At 44.9% G+C, this 16654-nt stretch overlaps 1 protein-coding gene across 8 annotated transcripts in view; it reads left to right on the forward strand.

The window, feature by feature from the left end:
• Window positions 1-16654, forward strand: part of LOC311109417 (protein scribble homolog) — a 119557-nt gene that overhangs the window by 33053 nt on the left and 69850 nt on the right. For all 8 annotated transcript variants that reach the window (XM_084152287.1, XM_084152289.1, XM_084152291.1 and 5 more), the window contains exons 2-5: window positions 12438-12555; window positions 14518-14596; window positions 15684-15773; window positions 16386-16442. In XM_084152287.1, the coding sequence (XP_084008413.1) occupies window positions 12438-12555; window positions 14518-14596; window positions 15684-15773; window positions 16386-16442 (344 nt within the window). The remainder of the gene's footprint in view (window positions 1-12437; window positions 12556-14517; window positions 14597-15683; window positions 15774-16385; window positions 16443-16654) is intronic.

Genomic DNA, 16654 nt, shown 5'->3' on the forward strand with positions numbered 1-16654 from the left:
TGCAGCAGTAATGAATGAGTAGGAAAGTGTATCTATAGGCTTGCGTTGTTGTTATTATTAGCGGCTTATAAAAAGTGGTTTCTTGAATCAAACAACACAACATTTTCAGTCACCTCTTTGTCTGAAGGACAAGTGGATTAACAGGTTAATGTCAATACCTACATGTTTTTTTCAAAAGTCTCATGGAATGTAGGACTACATTGAACACCACACATTGGCTGCTACTGTACGCTGAATGATAGAACAGCTATTTCCATGTTAAAATGTTGTGGGATGGTTTTGATGGTAGGCCACTCTGGTAAGCCTACATTATGATCAGATAGCCACAGTAGCCTACGTGGCCACTGTTAAAACTGTAACTTAAAGCGGGTACAGCCTGTGTTCACAGTAAACACGCGCTGGAAGTTGCACAGAATTCTCACAACATTCTAGTTTGCGCTCAGCAGACCTGAAATTTGCCCTGTGCCTAAAACAATGTAGAGGGAACATTGAGTGCTGTCATGACATGGGGCCCCCTATTCAAGTGGCTGGCCAAGTTACTCACTCAACCAAATCCTCCCAGAGCTGCTTTTCTATTTTTTCTCCCGGGGTCCTGAAAGAAGAGGCCATCACAAAGAGGCCTCCCTCCCTCCCTCCCTCCGCCACCCACCCCATTTTTGTGCCCCTCACCCCAGCTGTGTGTGTGTCGGGCTAGGATGGGCTCCGTAGTAGTGGAGTAGTGTTTGGCACTGGATTAACTAGGAGATGGCGCAGAGTGAATAGATCACACCATCTAGTGTGCAGTCCACTCCCCGATGAAAAAGAGGAACGGAGAGGGAAAGGAAGAGAGAAGAAGAGTAGGGAGGGATTGAGAGGGTTAAGATTAATGCTATGTAATTTGTGTCTTGAAAAGGTTTCCTTTCTGTGAACTGTGCCCCACTTGATCTCCTAGTTAATTCATAGAGATTAATCTATCTATCTCTATGGTTTTCCCACTCAAAACGATGTTTATTGTTTGTCTGGGCTCAACAGTGAGTTTGGGTTTCTCTAGATTCATAACTTTGGGACAACAATCCATACATTTAGGGCAACCACAGCATGCTGCAGACCTGACCTGGGTTTTTCATTGGTCTCTTGCACATTACAGTTGTGTGTGGTGTGGGGCCACTGGAGCTCTGTGTGTAAGGGTTTGATTGGACAGCGGCCGGAGGGTAAATGGAGTCACTTGACTGGAACACTGAAATCTCTGTCTGTACATGGAGCTTCAACTCAGCATCGCACCTTTACTCAACACACATACCTCACTCTGTCGCTCCATCTCTCACTGGATGTCTCTCTAACTCTCTTTACCCTGTTACTTGTGGTTTACTTTTGGTTAGGGTTGTGAAAGGCAGTCTGGTGTATACCCCTTGTGTCTGGGACCTGATCACTAAGAACCAAACGGAAGGAAATGGACCAAAATGGGGAGGGACTGCCTGAATTTGTCCAATAAGAAACTCTTGTTTACGTTTTATGTTACAAAACTGTTTTAATACGGGATGCGCTAATGAATACACCCCAGGTGAGGTGTATCTTCTAATGGGCTCCCAAGTAACCCCACCGCTAATTTGTGCTTGGAAACGACTGTGATAGTCATCATACTGCCATAGACACACACGCACGTCCTCTGTGAAGCACCATTGTCTTTGGGGTAGTGGCTGCTCCCCGACTTCATTAGGCTATGGGCCTTGCAGTCCCAGGATACACACACACACTAATTTCTCCCCGTGGGTTTACAGCTCTGTTCCAGCACACATAAACACACACTAAAACAAACATGAACCGACTCTCGTACACACAAACACACAAATATGCACATTAACAGTTCTCCTCCACTCAGTGCCTCACCTACAGTAGCTACTAGCTAGCCTAACCGCCCTCACGGTAATAAGCCTCTGTAAACAATACAAGCTGTGTGTGTACTGGCGGATAATTAATTGCTCATGCAGCTCTGAACGTTTTATGTCCATCTGCAGTAGGAAAACCCAGGCTAAATACACACACGCTCACACGCTCAAATGAAATCAGCTGTGTTCTATGGCTGCCCTCAAGGTATTACAGTCTGAGGGCAAGGAAACTCCCCCTCTCTCACAACACACACACACACACACACACACACACACACACACACACACACACACACACACACACACACACACACACACACACACACACACACACACACACACACACACACACACACACACACACACAGTGCCACTGAGAGGGGTGTCAGTAAGCCAAGCTGGACAGACAGACTGTAGCTGTGTTTTTGGGTGATGTGCAGATAGGACCCTCCCAGAGCCCACTGTTCTCATGTCACTCCTCAAACACTCACTGTAGTGCTGCATGTCTGTCACGTAGCCACACACGCACAGTCGCGCACACACACACACACTGGTCCCATGGGGCGCTCTCACACACACTTCAGCCAAGCGCTTCTGTCACCGGCCTCTCATGGGTGGCCAGGTGTCACTGACTGACTACACACGAAACACACTAACTATAGTTCAATGGTTCTCTCCTGCTCTACAGAGGCTATTTCACACACTGTCTGTATTTATCACATACTCACTGCAGCATAACAGGTCATTATCCCACAGTGGCGTTGAAGTCAGGCTACGCCTGCAGTAATCTAGCAACATTTAATAATAATATACCATTTAGCAGATGCTTTTATCCAAAGCGACTTAGTCATTTATTTTTTTTATTTTTTTGTATGGGTGGTCGCGGGGATCGAACCCACTACCTTGGCGTTACAAGCGCCGTGCTCTACCAGCTGAGCTACAGAGGACCACCCAAATGTTTCCCCTTAAACCACTCAAGTGTTGCTTTAGCAGTATGCTTAGGGTCATTGTGCTGCTGGAAGGTGAACCTCCGTCCCAGTCTCAAATCTCTGGAAGACTGAAACAGGTTTCCCTCAAGGATTTCCCTGTATTTAGCGCCATCCATCATTCCTTCAATTCTGACCAGTTTCCCAGTCCCTGCCGATGAAAAACATCCCCACAGCATGATGCTGCCACCACCATGCTTCACTGTGGGGATGGTGTTCTCGGGGTGATGAGAGGTGTTGGGTTTGCGCCAGACATAGCGTTTTCCTTGATGGCCAAAAAGCTCAATTTTAGTCTCATCTGAACAGAGTACCTTCTTCCATATGTTTGGGGAGTCTCCCACATGGCTTTTGGCAAACACCAAACGTGTTTGCTTATTTTTTTCTTTAAGCAGTGGTTTTTTTCTGGCCAAGCCCAGCTCTGTGGAGTGTATGGCTTAAAGTGTTCCTATGAACAGATACTCCAATCTCCGCTGTGGAGCTTTGCAGTTCCTTCAGGGTTATCTTTGGTCTCTTTGTTGCCTCTCTGATTTAATGCCCTCCCTGCCTGGTCCGTGAGTTTTGGTGGGCGGCCCTCTCTTGGCAGGTTTGTTGTGGTGCCATATTCTTTCCTATTTTTTATAATTGATTTAATGGTGGTCCGTGGGATGTTAAAAGTTTCGGATATTTTTTTATAACCCAACCCTGATCTGTACAACTTTGTCCCTGACCTGTTTGGAGTTGGTCTTCATGGTGCCGCTTGCTTGGTGGTGCCCCTTGCTTAGTGGTGTTGCAGACTGGGGCCTTTCAGAACAGGTGTATATACAGTGGGGAAAAAAAGTATTTAGTCAGCCACCAATTGTGCAAGTTCTCCCACTTAAAAAGATGAGAGAGGCCTGTAATTTTCATCATAGGTACACGTCAACTATGACAGACAAATTAAGAAAAAAAAATCCAGAAAATCACACTGTAGGATTTTTTATGAATTTATTTGCAGATTATGGTGGAAAATAAGTATTTGGTCACCTACAAACAAGCAAGATTTCTGGCTCTCACAGACCTGTAACTTCTTCTTTAAGAGGCTCCTCTGTCCTCCACTCGTTACCTGTATTAATAGCACCTGTTTGAACTTGTTATCAGTATAAAAGACACCTGTCCACAACCTCAAACAGTCACACTCCAAACTCCACTATGGCCAAGACCAAAGAGCTGTCAAAGGACACCAGAAACAAAATTGTAGACCTGCACCAGGCTGGGAAGACTGAATCTGCAATAGGTGAGCAGCTTGGTTTGAAGAAATCAACTGTGGGAGCAATTATTAGGAAATGGAAGACATACAAGTCCACTGATAATCTCCCTCGATCTGGGGCTCCACGCAAGATCTCACCCCGTGGGGTCAAAATGATCACAAGAACGGTGAGCAAAAATCCCAGAACCACACAGGGGGACCTAGTGAATGACCTGCAGAGAGCTGGGACCAAAGTAACAAAGCCTACCATCAGTAACACACTACGCCGCCAGGGACTCAAATCCTGCAGTTCCAGACGTGTCCCCCTGCTTAAGCCAGTACATGTCCAGGCCCGTCTGAAGTTTGCTAGAGTGCATTTGGATGATCCAGAAGAGGATTGGGAGAATGTCATATGGTCAGATGAAACCAAAATAGAACTTTTTGGTAAAAACTCAACTCGTCGTGTTTGGAGGACAAAGAATGCTGAGTTGCATCCAAAGAACACCATACCTACTGTGAAGCATGGGGGTGGAAACATCATGCTTTGGGGCTGTTTTTCTGCAAAGGGACCAGGACGACTGATCCGTGTAAAGGAAAGAATGAATGGGGCCATGTATCGTGAGATTTTGAGTGAAAACCTCCTTCCATCAGCAAGGGCATTGAAGATGAAACGTGGCTGGGTCTTTCAGCATGACAATGATCCCAAACACACTGCCCGGGCAACGAAGGAGTGGCTTCGTAAGAAGCATTTCAAGGTCCTGGAGTGGCCTAGCCAGTCTCCAGATCTCAACCCCATAGAAAATCTTTGAGGGAGTTGAAAGTCTGTGTTGCCCAGCGACAGCCCCAAAACATCACTGCTCTAGAGGAGATCTGCATGGAGGAATGGGCCAAAATAGTGTGTGAAAACCTTGTGAAGACTTACAGAAAACGTTTGACCTGTGTCATTGCCAACAAAGGGTATATAACAAAGTATTGAGAAACTTTTGTTATTGACCAAATACTTATTTTCCACCATAATTTGCAAATAAAATCATAAAAAATCCTACAATGTGATTTTCTGGAAATTTTTTTCTCATTTTGTCTGTCATAGTTGACGTGTACCTATGATGAAAATTAAAGGCCTCTCTCATCTTTTTAAGTGGGAGAACTTGCACAATTGGTGGCTGACTAAATACTTTTTTCCCCCACTGTATACTGAGATCATGTGACACTTAGATTGCACACAGGTGGACTTTATTTAACTAATTATGTGACAGATCAGTCATGGAAATTAAAGTGCAGAAAACATGTTGGCTCACTATTTATAAAGAAGATTGAGAACAAGCTATAGGATGAAAAATACCTGCGTTTTGGCGCAGGTATAGCCGGCTAGAGCTAGCTAACGCTACCTAGCAAAAAATAAATGAATAAAACATATTACTACGCAATATACAACTGTATTGCTATTTTTTCCCACATCACTAAGCACATCCACTCTCTCCCCTCCCAGTTCTACCCACCCCTCACATCCTTCCACAAAAACAAAAACATAACTCACGAGGGTAAAAGAAGGCCCCACTCGCCAAGGAAATGTAGCTCGCTGGTTCTCACCGACGTGCCGGCTTGCCCCACTGACGGAGTTAGGGCACCACACACATACAGAGTTGTTGTGTTGTGATTTACATCGAGAGGTGTGTGTGTGTGACTGCAGGGGACAGAGAAGGGATGCTAGGGGTGTCCCTTTTCACTTATGAGTTCATGGACCTGTTGTCCTGACATTGGCACACTAATATGGCTAAATGAGAGCCACAGAACACAAAATTGTGTGTTCGTATTGGACAAGTGTAGGTAGTAGACCAGGTCTACCTCCTGTAGCTCAGTTGGTAGAGCATGGCGCTTGCAATGCCAGGGTTGTGAGTTCGATTCCCACGGGGGGCCAGTATGAAAAATGTATGCACTCACTTAACTGTAAGTCGCTCTGGATAAGAGCGTCTGCTAAATGACTAAAATGTAAAAAAATGTAAATTATAAAACATTTTTCCCCATTTGAATGTTCTCTGACTTGACTCGGGGTTGGGAGTTTTATGTGCAAGCCGGCCGCTAGGGTCGGGCGATATCACGATAGTATCGTCTATCGAAGACTATTGACAGACATTGTGACGTGACAGACGATAGTTTAGCCTATTTGAACATGACATTCCGAGTAATCTGCATATTCCTATTTGCTATAGCCTTTTTCAATAAATAGCCTGTGTTAAATAGGCCAACAGAATGCAAGAGAGAAATGTAGGCTAGACAGAGGGGAGAATTCCACCAAGAAAGCACTAGATGTCCAGTCTCTGTCGGATGCATAGGCTTAAACTATTCATTTTATTTTTTATAATGGACACTCCTGAACTATTGTGTCTAGCTGTTTAAAAAAAACATTGGCTGTATTCCATTGTGTCTCCATTTGATATTAATATGACTGGGCAAAAGTTGTTTGAATAGCCCAACATAAAAATACAAAAAAGTTATCGAGTTTATTAAGAAAGAAATGATCCATGCGGAGTGGAAAAATCCCTCCATGCGAGGTTGAAAACCTAATGGCCAATAAATAACCTATCCTCCTACTAGGGCTATCTATCATAAAAGCTTTAAGACAAATGAAAGTTATGAATAGTAGCCTATTTTCAATATATTCTAATAGCCTAAGAAAGTACTGTTGTCCTAAAGTTGCGGCTTTAAGAAAAGAACAAGAATGAAAGGCCTAAAGGCCTAGGTATAGGCTAATCTCAATCACAGCTTTATGAGAGATGGAACGAACAATAGCTTATTAAGAGAGGAGGATGAGGCAAATAAAGCAATTATTATCCCGTTCTGAAGGTCAACTTTCTTTCTATCCAGCCTAACTCAGAATGGTTCCTCAGCAGTTCACTGTCGCTTTGCTCCATCAAGTGCGCGAGACAGACACACACACCTGTTCCATCCTGAAGCTCAACCAAAAAGGAATATTCAAAAAGATTTGCCTGCACTTAGCCTCTGGCCAGGCTTTCAACAACATTCTCTTTCGTCATGATTCTTCCAGTTGTAGCATACGATTTTACGCTTTAAACCAATGGTGGTTTAGCAGTTTATTTTTTGCCAATAGGGTGCTATACCATCGTATATCACAATGTTTTATGAGTACATAATCACCATAGGACAAAGGTTGACATCGTCAAACCCTACTAGCCACTCTGCAGCAGACTGAATGGCCGTCTTTGTCAGTGGGGCATAATCGTCCGTTCAGAGGACTGATTGCATTACAGCTGGCCAGCCTGCTGTCACTGAGCTCTGCAGACACTGTCTGTGTCCCAAATTGCACCCCTAGTCCCTATATAGTACACAATTTTTGACCTGGGCCACTATGGCTCGGGTCAAAATAAGTGCTCTTAATGGAATAGGACGAAGCCTCTGAGAGAAGGGAGGGGGAAGGGGAATGTATCGAGGCTTAAATCTACGTTGGTACGGTCTCGCATGGTGAAGTGCCTACTGTTTTGGTGTCTCCTGTTGTTTTCCTGACTCAAGTGGTTGGTATGAGAATGCTTAAACAAATGTGTCTGTCTGTCTCTGCCCATGAACTTACTTGACTCCTGTTGAATGTCTGTCTGTCTGTTGGTTGGCAGAATACGACCCTGAAATTGAAGACCTCAGTGTTTGTATCAAATCAAATGTTATTTGTCACATGCGCCGAATACAACAGGTGTATGTAGACCTTACCGTGAACTGCTTACTTACAAGACGTTAACCAACAATGCAGTTTTAAGAAAATAGAGTTAAGAAAATATTTACTAAATAAACTAAAGTAACACAATAAAATAACAATAGCGAGGCTATATACAGGGGTACCGGTACCGAGTCAGTGTGCGGGGGTACAGGTTAGGGGTGTGTGCACCTGTGTTTTTGTGTGTGCCTGCGTGTGTATGGGTGGGTATATGTGTGTGTGGAGGTCCCACCTGCTCTGGGGTAAACTCTTGTGCCAGCGGTGTGCGGCTGCTCTCTCTGGGCTCGTCTCCCATCTGGGTCTGGGGCAGGTCATAGACGGTGAATCCCAAACAACCCCCTCGCCCCTACCAACTCACTCTGAGGCCCCTCTGTTGTCACCTGCTGCTGACAACTCAGAGGGTGACTTCCAGAGAGTGGTGAGGGGATCAATAAACCCATCAACTTCGAGACACATGCAATTCATGTTCCACTTTTAAATAATAAAACAACCATAAACTCAAAAATAACGCTGTGCCTTATGTGATTCCACTTCGCTCTGAAGCCATTGTTGCTGGCTCGGTCGAAGTGGCTATTGGATGGTATAATTAGCCCCTACACCCTCCATTTTCACTCCCTCAGCTTTGGGTCACTTGTGCATTTGGCGGAGGCGCGCGTGCAAATGGAGGGCCGAGTGGAGCTGGGCGATATGGACAAAAAATCCATATTGCGATAACAATAAATAGAACGATACGTTTCTAACAGTGTGCACCACCGTACAAAATAAAAAAAAAATCATTTAAACTACTACTACTAGTTTGATGGTTGTAGCCATCAATTGTCCCATTATCAATCACCCAAATTAGCAAACTTATTTCATTTCAAACATTTCTCTAGTATAGGCTACTTATCGTAATGAACGATATCAGAAAAATGCCTGCGATACATGGTTGGTGTTGACAATTTTTGGTTTGTTGTCCCAGCTCAAGGGGCGAGGGGAAGGGGCTGATTTGGGATTCAGCCAGTATCCTGGCTCCTATTTTCTCTTCCTGTCACCTAATACCAGTCACCTGACAGAGCCACCGTACGCCACCACAACGTCTCTCTCTCTGCCACACACTATCATACACACACACACACACACACACACACACACACACACACACAAACACTATCACACAAACACTCCTAGGGTAGAGAGTGCAGCTCACCACCCGATCCCAGCCAAATACAATATACACTGACTAAGAGAAGAGGAAGTGTGTGTCAGTGTGGAGCAGAACTGCAGCATTCTTCGTCCCTCTCGCAGTGTAATTGTAGAGCTGTCTCCTAGTATGTCATATTGGTTGTGTCCCAAATGGAGCCCAATGGAGCCTGGTCAAAATTAGTGCACTATATAGGGAATAGGGTGCCATTTGGGATACGTACAGTGAGGGGGAAAAAGTATTTGATCCCCTGCTGATTTTGTAAGTTTGCCCACTGACAAAGAAATGATCAGTCTATAATTTTAATGGTAGGTTTATTTGAACAGTGAGAGACAGAATAACAACAAAAAAATCCAGAAAAACACGTGAACATTTTTATAAATTGATTTGCATTTTAATGAGGGAAATAAGTATTTGACCCCTCTGCAAAACATGACTTAGTACTTGTTGGCAATCACAGAGGTCAGACATTTCTTGTAGTTGGCCACCAGGTTTGCACACATCTCAGGAGGAATTTTGTCCCACTCCTCTTTGCAGATCTTCTCCAAGTCGTTAAGGTTTCGAGGCTGACTTTTGGCAACTCGAACCTTCAGCTCCCTCCACAGATTTTCTATTGGATTAAGTTCTGGGGACTAGCTAGGCCACTCCAGGACCTTAATGTGCTTCTTCTTGAGCCACTCCTTTGTTGCCTTGGCTGTGTGTTTTGGGTCATTGTCATGCTGGAATACCCATCCACGACCCATTTTCAATGCCCTGGCTGAGGGAAGGAGGTTCTCACCCAAGATTTGACGGTACATGGCCCGTCCATCGTCCCTTTGATGCGGTGAAGTTGTCCTGTCCCCTTAGCAGAAAAACACCCCCAAAGCATAATGTTTCCACCTCCATGTTTGACGGTGGGGATGGTGTTCTTGGGGTCATATGCAGCATTCCTCCTCCTCCAAACACAGCGAGTTGAGTTGATGCCAAAGAGCTCCATTTTGGTCTCATCTGACCACAACACTTTCACCCAGTTCTCCTCTGAATCATTCAGATGTTCATTGGCAAACTTCAGACGGCCCTGTATATGTGCTTTCTTGAGCAGGAGGACCTTGCGGGCGCTGCAGGATTTCAGTCCTTCACGGCGTAGTGTGTTACCAATTGTTTTCTTGGTAACTATTGTCCCAGCTGCTTTGAGATCATTGACAAGATCCTCCCGTGTAGTTCTGGGCTGATTCCTCACCGTTCTCATGATCATTGCAACTCCACGAGGTGAGATCTTGCATGGAGCCCCAGGCCGAGGGAGATTGACAGTTATTTTGTGTTTCTTCCATTTGCGAATAATCGCACCAACTGTTGTCACCTTCTCACCAAGCTGCTTGGCGATGGTCTTTTAGCCCATTCCAGCCTTGTGTAGGTCTACAATCTTGTCCCTGACATCCTTGGAGAGCTCTTTGGTCTTGGCCATGGTGGAGCGTTTGGAATCTGATTGATTGATTGCTTCTGTGGACAGGTGTCTTTTATACAGGTAACAAACTGATATTAGGAGCTATTATATATATTGTGCTCCTAATCTCAGCTCGTTACCTGTATAAAAGACACCTGGGAGCCAGAAATCTTTCTGATTGAGAGGGGGTCAAATACTTATTTCTCTCATTAAAATGCAAATCAATTTATAAAATTTTTGACATGCGTTTTTCTGGATTTTGTTGTTGTTATTCTGTCTCACTGTTCAAATAAACCTACCATTAAAATTATAGACTGATCATTTCTTTGTCAGTGGGCAAACGTACAAAATCAGCAGGGGATCAAATACTTTTTCCCCTCACTGTATATTGTCTACTCCACTGCTGCCTGTCGGACAGGAACATTACAGCACGCAGCAGAAAGAGAGGCTTCCATTTACTCTATACGCCTCAGAACATTTATGCAACTTCCCCCTAGAGACAGGAGTATTGCAGTGGATTTGCAAAACATCTTGATTGGTGGGAACCAGTTAACAATTTACGGGATTTTCACATTAAGCATGTCAAACTGTTGGGTTTTGTGACACACAAAGATCTGCCTTTCACTCAAGGGCATCCAAGATTTCACTAAATTGAGTCTGTCTAGGTTGACTTTGGGTTCAGGCTTCATGTCCTCTGATGACTCGGAATGCGCTCTGATTCTGAATCATAGATTCCTGTCTAAGAATCTGAGTACGCTCTCTTTGTCCTCATTGGCCCCGCTACAGTAGATGGCTGGGATGTTTACCTACAAAACTGATGCGCGTGCATCCGAGTGGCCGGAAACAGACAGGGTTGGCTTACAATTATAGGATTATGTAAACTATATTTAGCCTCCAAATGTTTATTGAAAACGTAAATACATTTACACAATAAGGTACTTGTTGTCTCTCAAATACATTGTTACAGTTGTTGGGTAGTTAGCTAGTGGATTTTAGCTGTATTAGCATAGACGTGACATGAGTCAACACACCTCAAAACATGGTATCAAGAACAAGACACAACTAGCTGAAACAAGCCACCTATGATTCCCCACATGGCAGCTTTTTGTCATTGTTGCTATCTGACCCTTCAGAATCATAACACAGCCTTTTGCCTATGCAATGCACGCACATCATTGTGGTGACGTTGTCAGGCAACCCGTCTGTAGTGTGTTATTGCTATGATGCCCTCATTGCCCTGGCGGACCAGGGTAGGACACTGGCCCTCTATGTGTCTGCAGTGGGAGGATTGAGGGGTTCATGGCTGCATAGTTTGGGACCCGTTCCCTGTGCCTGCCTTCCAGGCTGTGGAGCTAGCAGCAGAGGACACACCGCCTGCCCCCCAGCCTCCCGGTCCTGCCTGCCTGCTGGAGGAATGTTCTGAATGCATCCTCTTCCCTTCCAACAACCAGCCTCTTGTGAAAATACTTGGCAGAGCTGCCTGAGCAGAGCTCCAAAGCCACTGTTTTTTTGCTGCTGTTGCCATGGTGATGCAAGGAGGGGCTTAGGGAGGGGTTGATGGAATTGATTTAAATAAACATTTTTGAAAGGTGTAGGCCTACCCTAGTCAACCTACAGGAATATGTGTGTGTGTAGTGGTGTAGTTCTGTGTCTACAGTGTGTTTTGACGGCATGATTGAGTGGAGGGAATTGAGATAGGAGAAACGCTGATTGTTAAATAAATTGCACCTTGTGAGCATGCACTGCATCAAAAGTTCAACACTAACTTTTCTGGTAAACAGCACGACATAGTCGATTTATCCCAACCTTCTGCATTCACATGCCCCCTTGATCAACTCTTTGATCTCATTGACAAATGTTGAGTTTAATGTTTGGGTATAGCATAGGCTATGTGATGCAGTTTGAAAGTGTCCTAACCCAGTAGAGTTTAGATATGCCAACGCTACTAAATGGCTTGATGTCATTTTTCAATGCATAGGTGCTCTTGTTTATTAAAAAGCTCTTTGTCAAAGCTTTTTTGTTCTAACCCAGTGTTTCTCTGTGTCTCTTTAGCCTTTCTTCAGACTTCTGAACCTGCGGAAGCTGGGTCTGAGTGACAATGAGATCCAGAGGCTCCCTCCTGAGGTGGCCAACTTCATGCAGCTGGTGGAGCTCGACATTTCCAGAAACGGTGCGTGCGCATGCGCACACACACACACACACACACACACACAAACAGGCTGGCGGTTTGCGGCCCCCTCTGCTGGGGTCAAAACCAGGTTCAATACCAGCATACAGTCGGCATGCGTGCAAATTACCACCATAAACAGACACCTATTTTAACCACCCAGTAATTCATATAAAATGCTGCGAAACATCACTTCCAGAGAACCAACAAAGACCTAGAGCAAAAACCTGCATTCATGGGCAGACAAGCTTAACAAAATACAAGCAAGTAGGCAAAAGTCTAATAGACCAATAGAAACTAGGGCTGTCCCGACAAAAAAATATATACGTTGACCGAGAGTCATCTGTTCTTTCGAACAATCGATTGGTCGAAATGTAAAACGTGTATTTTTTCATATATAGACACACCCTATGTGTTTTAATAAAATCAACTATGCACTGAGCTTGTCTAAAACTTTAAGGGCACTGTTTGATTAAATAATGAATACATAAATGACTCAAGAGGGAGCCAGAGACCAAGATAGCCTAACCAGAAGAAAAAAAACTGTTCCCGACCCACTTCCTGCTGGCCTTCGCAGATTCTGCCGTTACGCTCCTGAAGTGGCTGGTAATGGGCTACACCAGGGGTCGGCAACCTTTTTCCATGTGGAGTGCCAATTTACTATTTATCTTACAATTTCTACCAATCTGCGTGCCAGTTGTGATTTTCATATGTACATTTTCGTGGAATATTGAAATTATAATTATAATGGTTCTATTTCCAACTAGGGAAAAAATGCCTACATAACGCCTACCAATAAAAACATTGCAGGTAGAAAATATCCTGATATAAATAAATATCCTATGAAACACATTTGGCAACGCATGGAGGTTTGTTCATTTTCATCAATTGCATTCATCTCTCTACTCTACCTGTCTGCAACAAACATAAAACATTGTGTCCACTATAAACTGGGTAGGCTACAGCCAGCAGCTGGTGCTTGCAAACTTGCAACAATGTATAAACTGTTCTGGGCCCTCAGTTTCCTGCTACAGTGAGCTCCAGACAGACACAGCTGTACAGTGCATTCAGAAAGTATTCAGACCCCTTGACTTTTTCCACATTTTGTTTTGTTACAGCCTTATTCTAAAATGGATTAAATTGTTATTTTTTTCTCAAGCTACACACAATAACCCATAATGACAAAGCAAAAACAGGTTTTTAGATTTTTTTGCAAATGTATTAAAAATAAACATTAAAATATCACATTTACATAAGTATTTAGACCCTTTACTCAGTACTTTGTTAAAGCACCTTTGGCAGCGATTACAGCCTCGAGTCTTCTTGGGTATGATGCTACAAGCTTGGCACACCTGTATTTGGGGAGTTTCTCCCATTCTTCTCTGCAGATTCTCTCAAGCTCTGTCAGGTTGGATGGGGAGCGTCACTGCACAGCTATTTTCAGGTCTCTCTAGAGATGTTCTATCGAGTTTAAGTCCGGGCTCTGGCTGGGCCACTCAAGGACATTCAGAGACTTGTCCCGAAGCCACTCCTGCGTTTTCTTGGCTGTGTGCTTAGGGTTGTTGTCCTGTTGGAAGGTGAACCTTCGCCCCAGTCTGAGGTCCTGAGATTTATAAATTTTTTTGATAAATTTTGGAATAAGGCTGTAACGTAACAAAATGTGGAAAAAGTAATGGGGTTTGAATACTTTCCAAATGCACTGTAAACCCCCCTACAAATCAATGGCAGAAGTCAATTCCGCCCTTGATCATTTACGTCAAACCGATCTCAAATGGTTTCTCATTCTGCAACTCAGCACATACACACCACACACATACTCGCACACAATGGAAATAGTCGTTGCCCTCTCGTGTCCTTGGTGTTCATATCATATAGCGGGTGACAGGAAAAGCAGTATACAGTATAGATATATCTGACTGTGCTCCCCCCTCTCTAATCTGTCTCTCTGTCTGTCTCTGTCCGCAGACATTCCCGAGATCCCCGAGAGCATTAAGTTCTGCAAGGCATTGGAGATTGCAGACTTCAGTGGAAACCCCCTCTCCAGGTTAGTGGATCAGTCCAGTGTCACCTCTCTCTCTGCTGTTGCCTTTGTGGAAATGCCTTTGAGATATATGGGGGAGGTCATTGTCATACGTGTGCCATGTGGTGATTATTTCCTTCTTTCCATAATGGCCTGAAGATAAACAGCGCAAAACAATGAAGCGAATGTGCAACGAACTGTGCAGATAGTGGTCTCCCAGATGTGTCAAAGGCTCAGAGCAGGCCCTTTCTCAGTATTAGATTATGTACAGTACATTAGCAAAACACCTCGAGGAGAACAAGGCTTTGTGAGGCTACAGTGTGCTGTTCTCTGACCCAGAAACTACATTAAAGCCCCAGTGCAGTCAAAAACGTGATTTTTCCAGTGTTTTATATATATTTCCACACTGAGGTTGGAATAATACTGTGATATAGTGAAAGTGATGATAATGCCCTTTTAGTGTAAGAGCTGTTTGAAAAGACCGCCTGAAATTTCAGCCTGTTTTGGTGGGTGGAGTTTTGGCCTGCATGGTGACATCACGGTTAATTAGTTAATAGACCAATAAGAAAGAGTTCCGAGCCTCTCTGCCAATAACAGCTAGTTTTCAGTTTTCCCCTCCCCACTCAGACCACTCCCAGACAGTCCTAGCAAAATTGTTGCTTGAGAAATTATATGATATTGAGGGGAAAAAACTGTTGCGTTGGACCTTTTGACATGGCGTTTAAGTATACCGTAGAAGTGTAATGCTCGGCAAGGCAAACATCTCCCTGCTTTTACTTCTCCTATAGAATAGGAAAGGAACTGTTGGCAGGAGTGGTGGTGATGAGTGCTTTGTCAGATGGATCTGGCCACATACGGTGCATCCCAAATGGCACCCTTTTCCCATATAGTGCACTACTAAGAAGTGCACTGTAAAGGGAATAGGGTGCTATTTGGGATGCATCCATAGGCAGGGGAGGCGGCTATTCCAACTGCTTCAAGGGCTGATGTTAAAGGGCCATTGAGAAAGAACGACCTTCTTTCTCTAACCATTTTGTCACCCTCTCTCTCTCTCGCTCTCTGTCTTTCTCTCCATCGGTTTTCCTCGCTTCCTTTCTGTCCTCATCACCAGGTTGCCTGATGGTTTCACTCAGCTCAGAGGGCTCGCCCACCTGGCACTCAATGACGTGTCGTTGCAGACACTGCCCAACGACATAGGAAAGTAAGTACACACTTCGACACAGGTTTCCTTACTCTAAACATTCAACCTCCTCGTTCTGTAAAATAGCAGACCTTGGTAAAGGTGTAATTACATGACACAGTGGGCTCTCAGACAGACAGACTGACTGCTCTGCGTGACCGGTTGGACGAGACCAATCGCCATGCCAACCAGGACCAACAGACCCTCCATCTGACTAACTCCTTCTCCTCCCTCTCTCCTCCTTCTCCTCCCTCTCTCCTCCTCCTCCCTCCTCTCTCCTCCTCCTCCTCCTCCCTCTCTCCTCCTCCTCTCCTCCTCCTCCCTCTCTCCTCCTCCTCCCTCTCTCCTCCTCCTCCCTCTCTTCTCCTCCCTCCTCCTCTCCTCCTCCTCCCTCTCTTCTCCTCCCTCCTCCTCTCTTCTCCTCCCTCCTCTCTCCTCCTCCTCCTCCTCCCTCCTCTCTCCTCCTCCTCCCTCCCTCTCTCCTCCTCCCTCCCTCTCTCCTCCTCCCCTCTCTCCTCCTCCTCTCCTCTCCTCCTCTCCTCTCTCCTCCTCCTCCCTCTCTCCTCCTCCTCCCTCCCTCTCTCCTCCTCCTCCCGCCCTCTCTCCTCCTCCTCTCCTCCCTCTCTCCTGCAGCCTGGCCAACCTGGTGACGCTGGAGCTCAGGGAGAACCTGCTCAAGTCCCTGCCCACGTAAGTGCCCTCTTTAGCCTGGCGTAGTCCCCAGCCACCCTCCATGCTAGGGAAGGTAGTTATATCCTAGAAAGGAGCCCTTGATGATATGACTGGTGATTTGAAGCACATTAGAGTCCTCTCTAGTATATCTGTTCACTAGCAAACAACATTATTTGCTCCCTTCACTATGGATACAGTTGTTGTGAGAGGGACAGACTGTAAATGTGATT

This window comes from Coregonus lavaretus, assembly GCF_964263955.1.
Source record: "Coregonus lavaretus genome assembly, chromosome: 34".
Lineage (NCBI taxonomy): Eukaryota > Metazoa > Chordata > Actinopteri > Salmoniformes > Salmonidae > Coregonus > Coregonus lavaretus.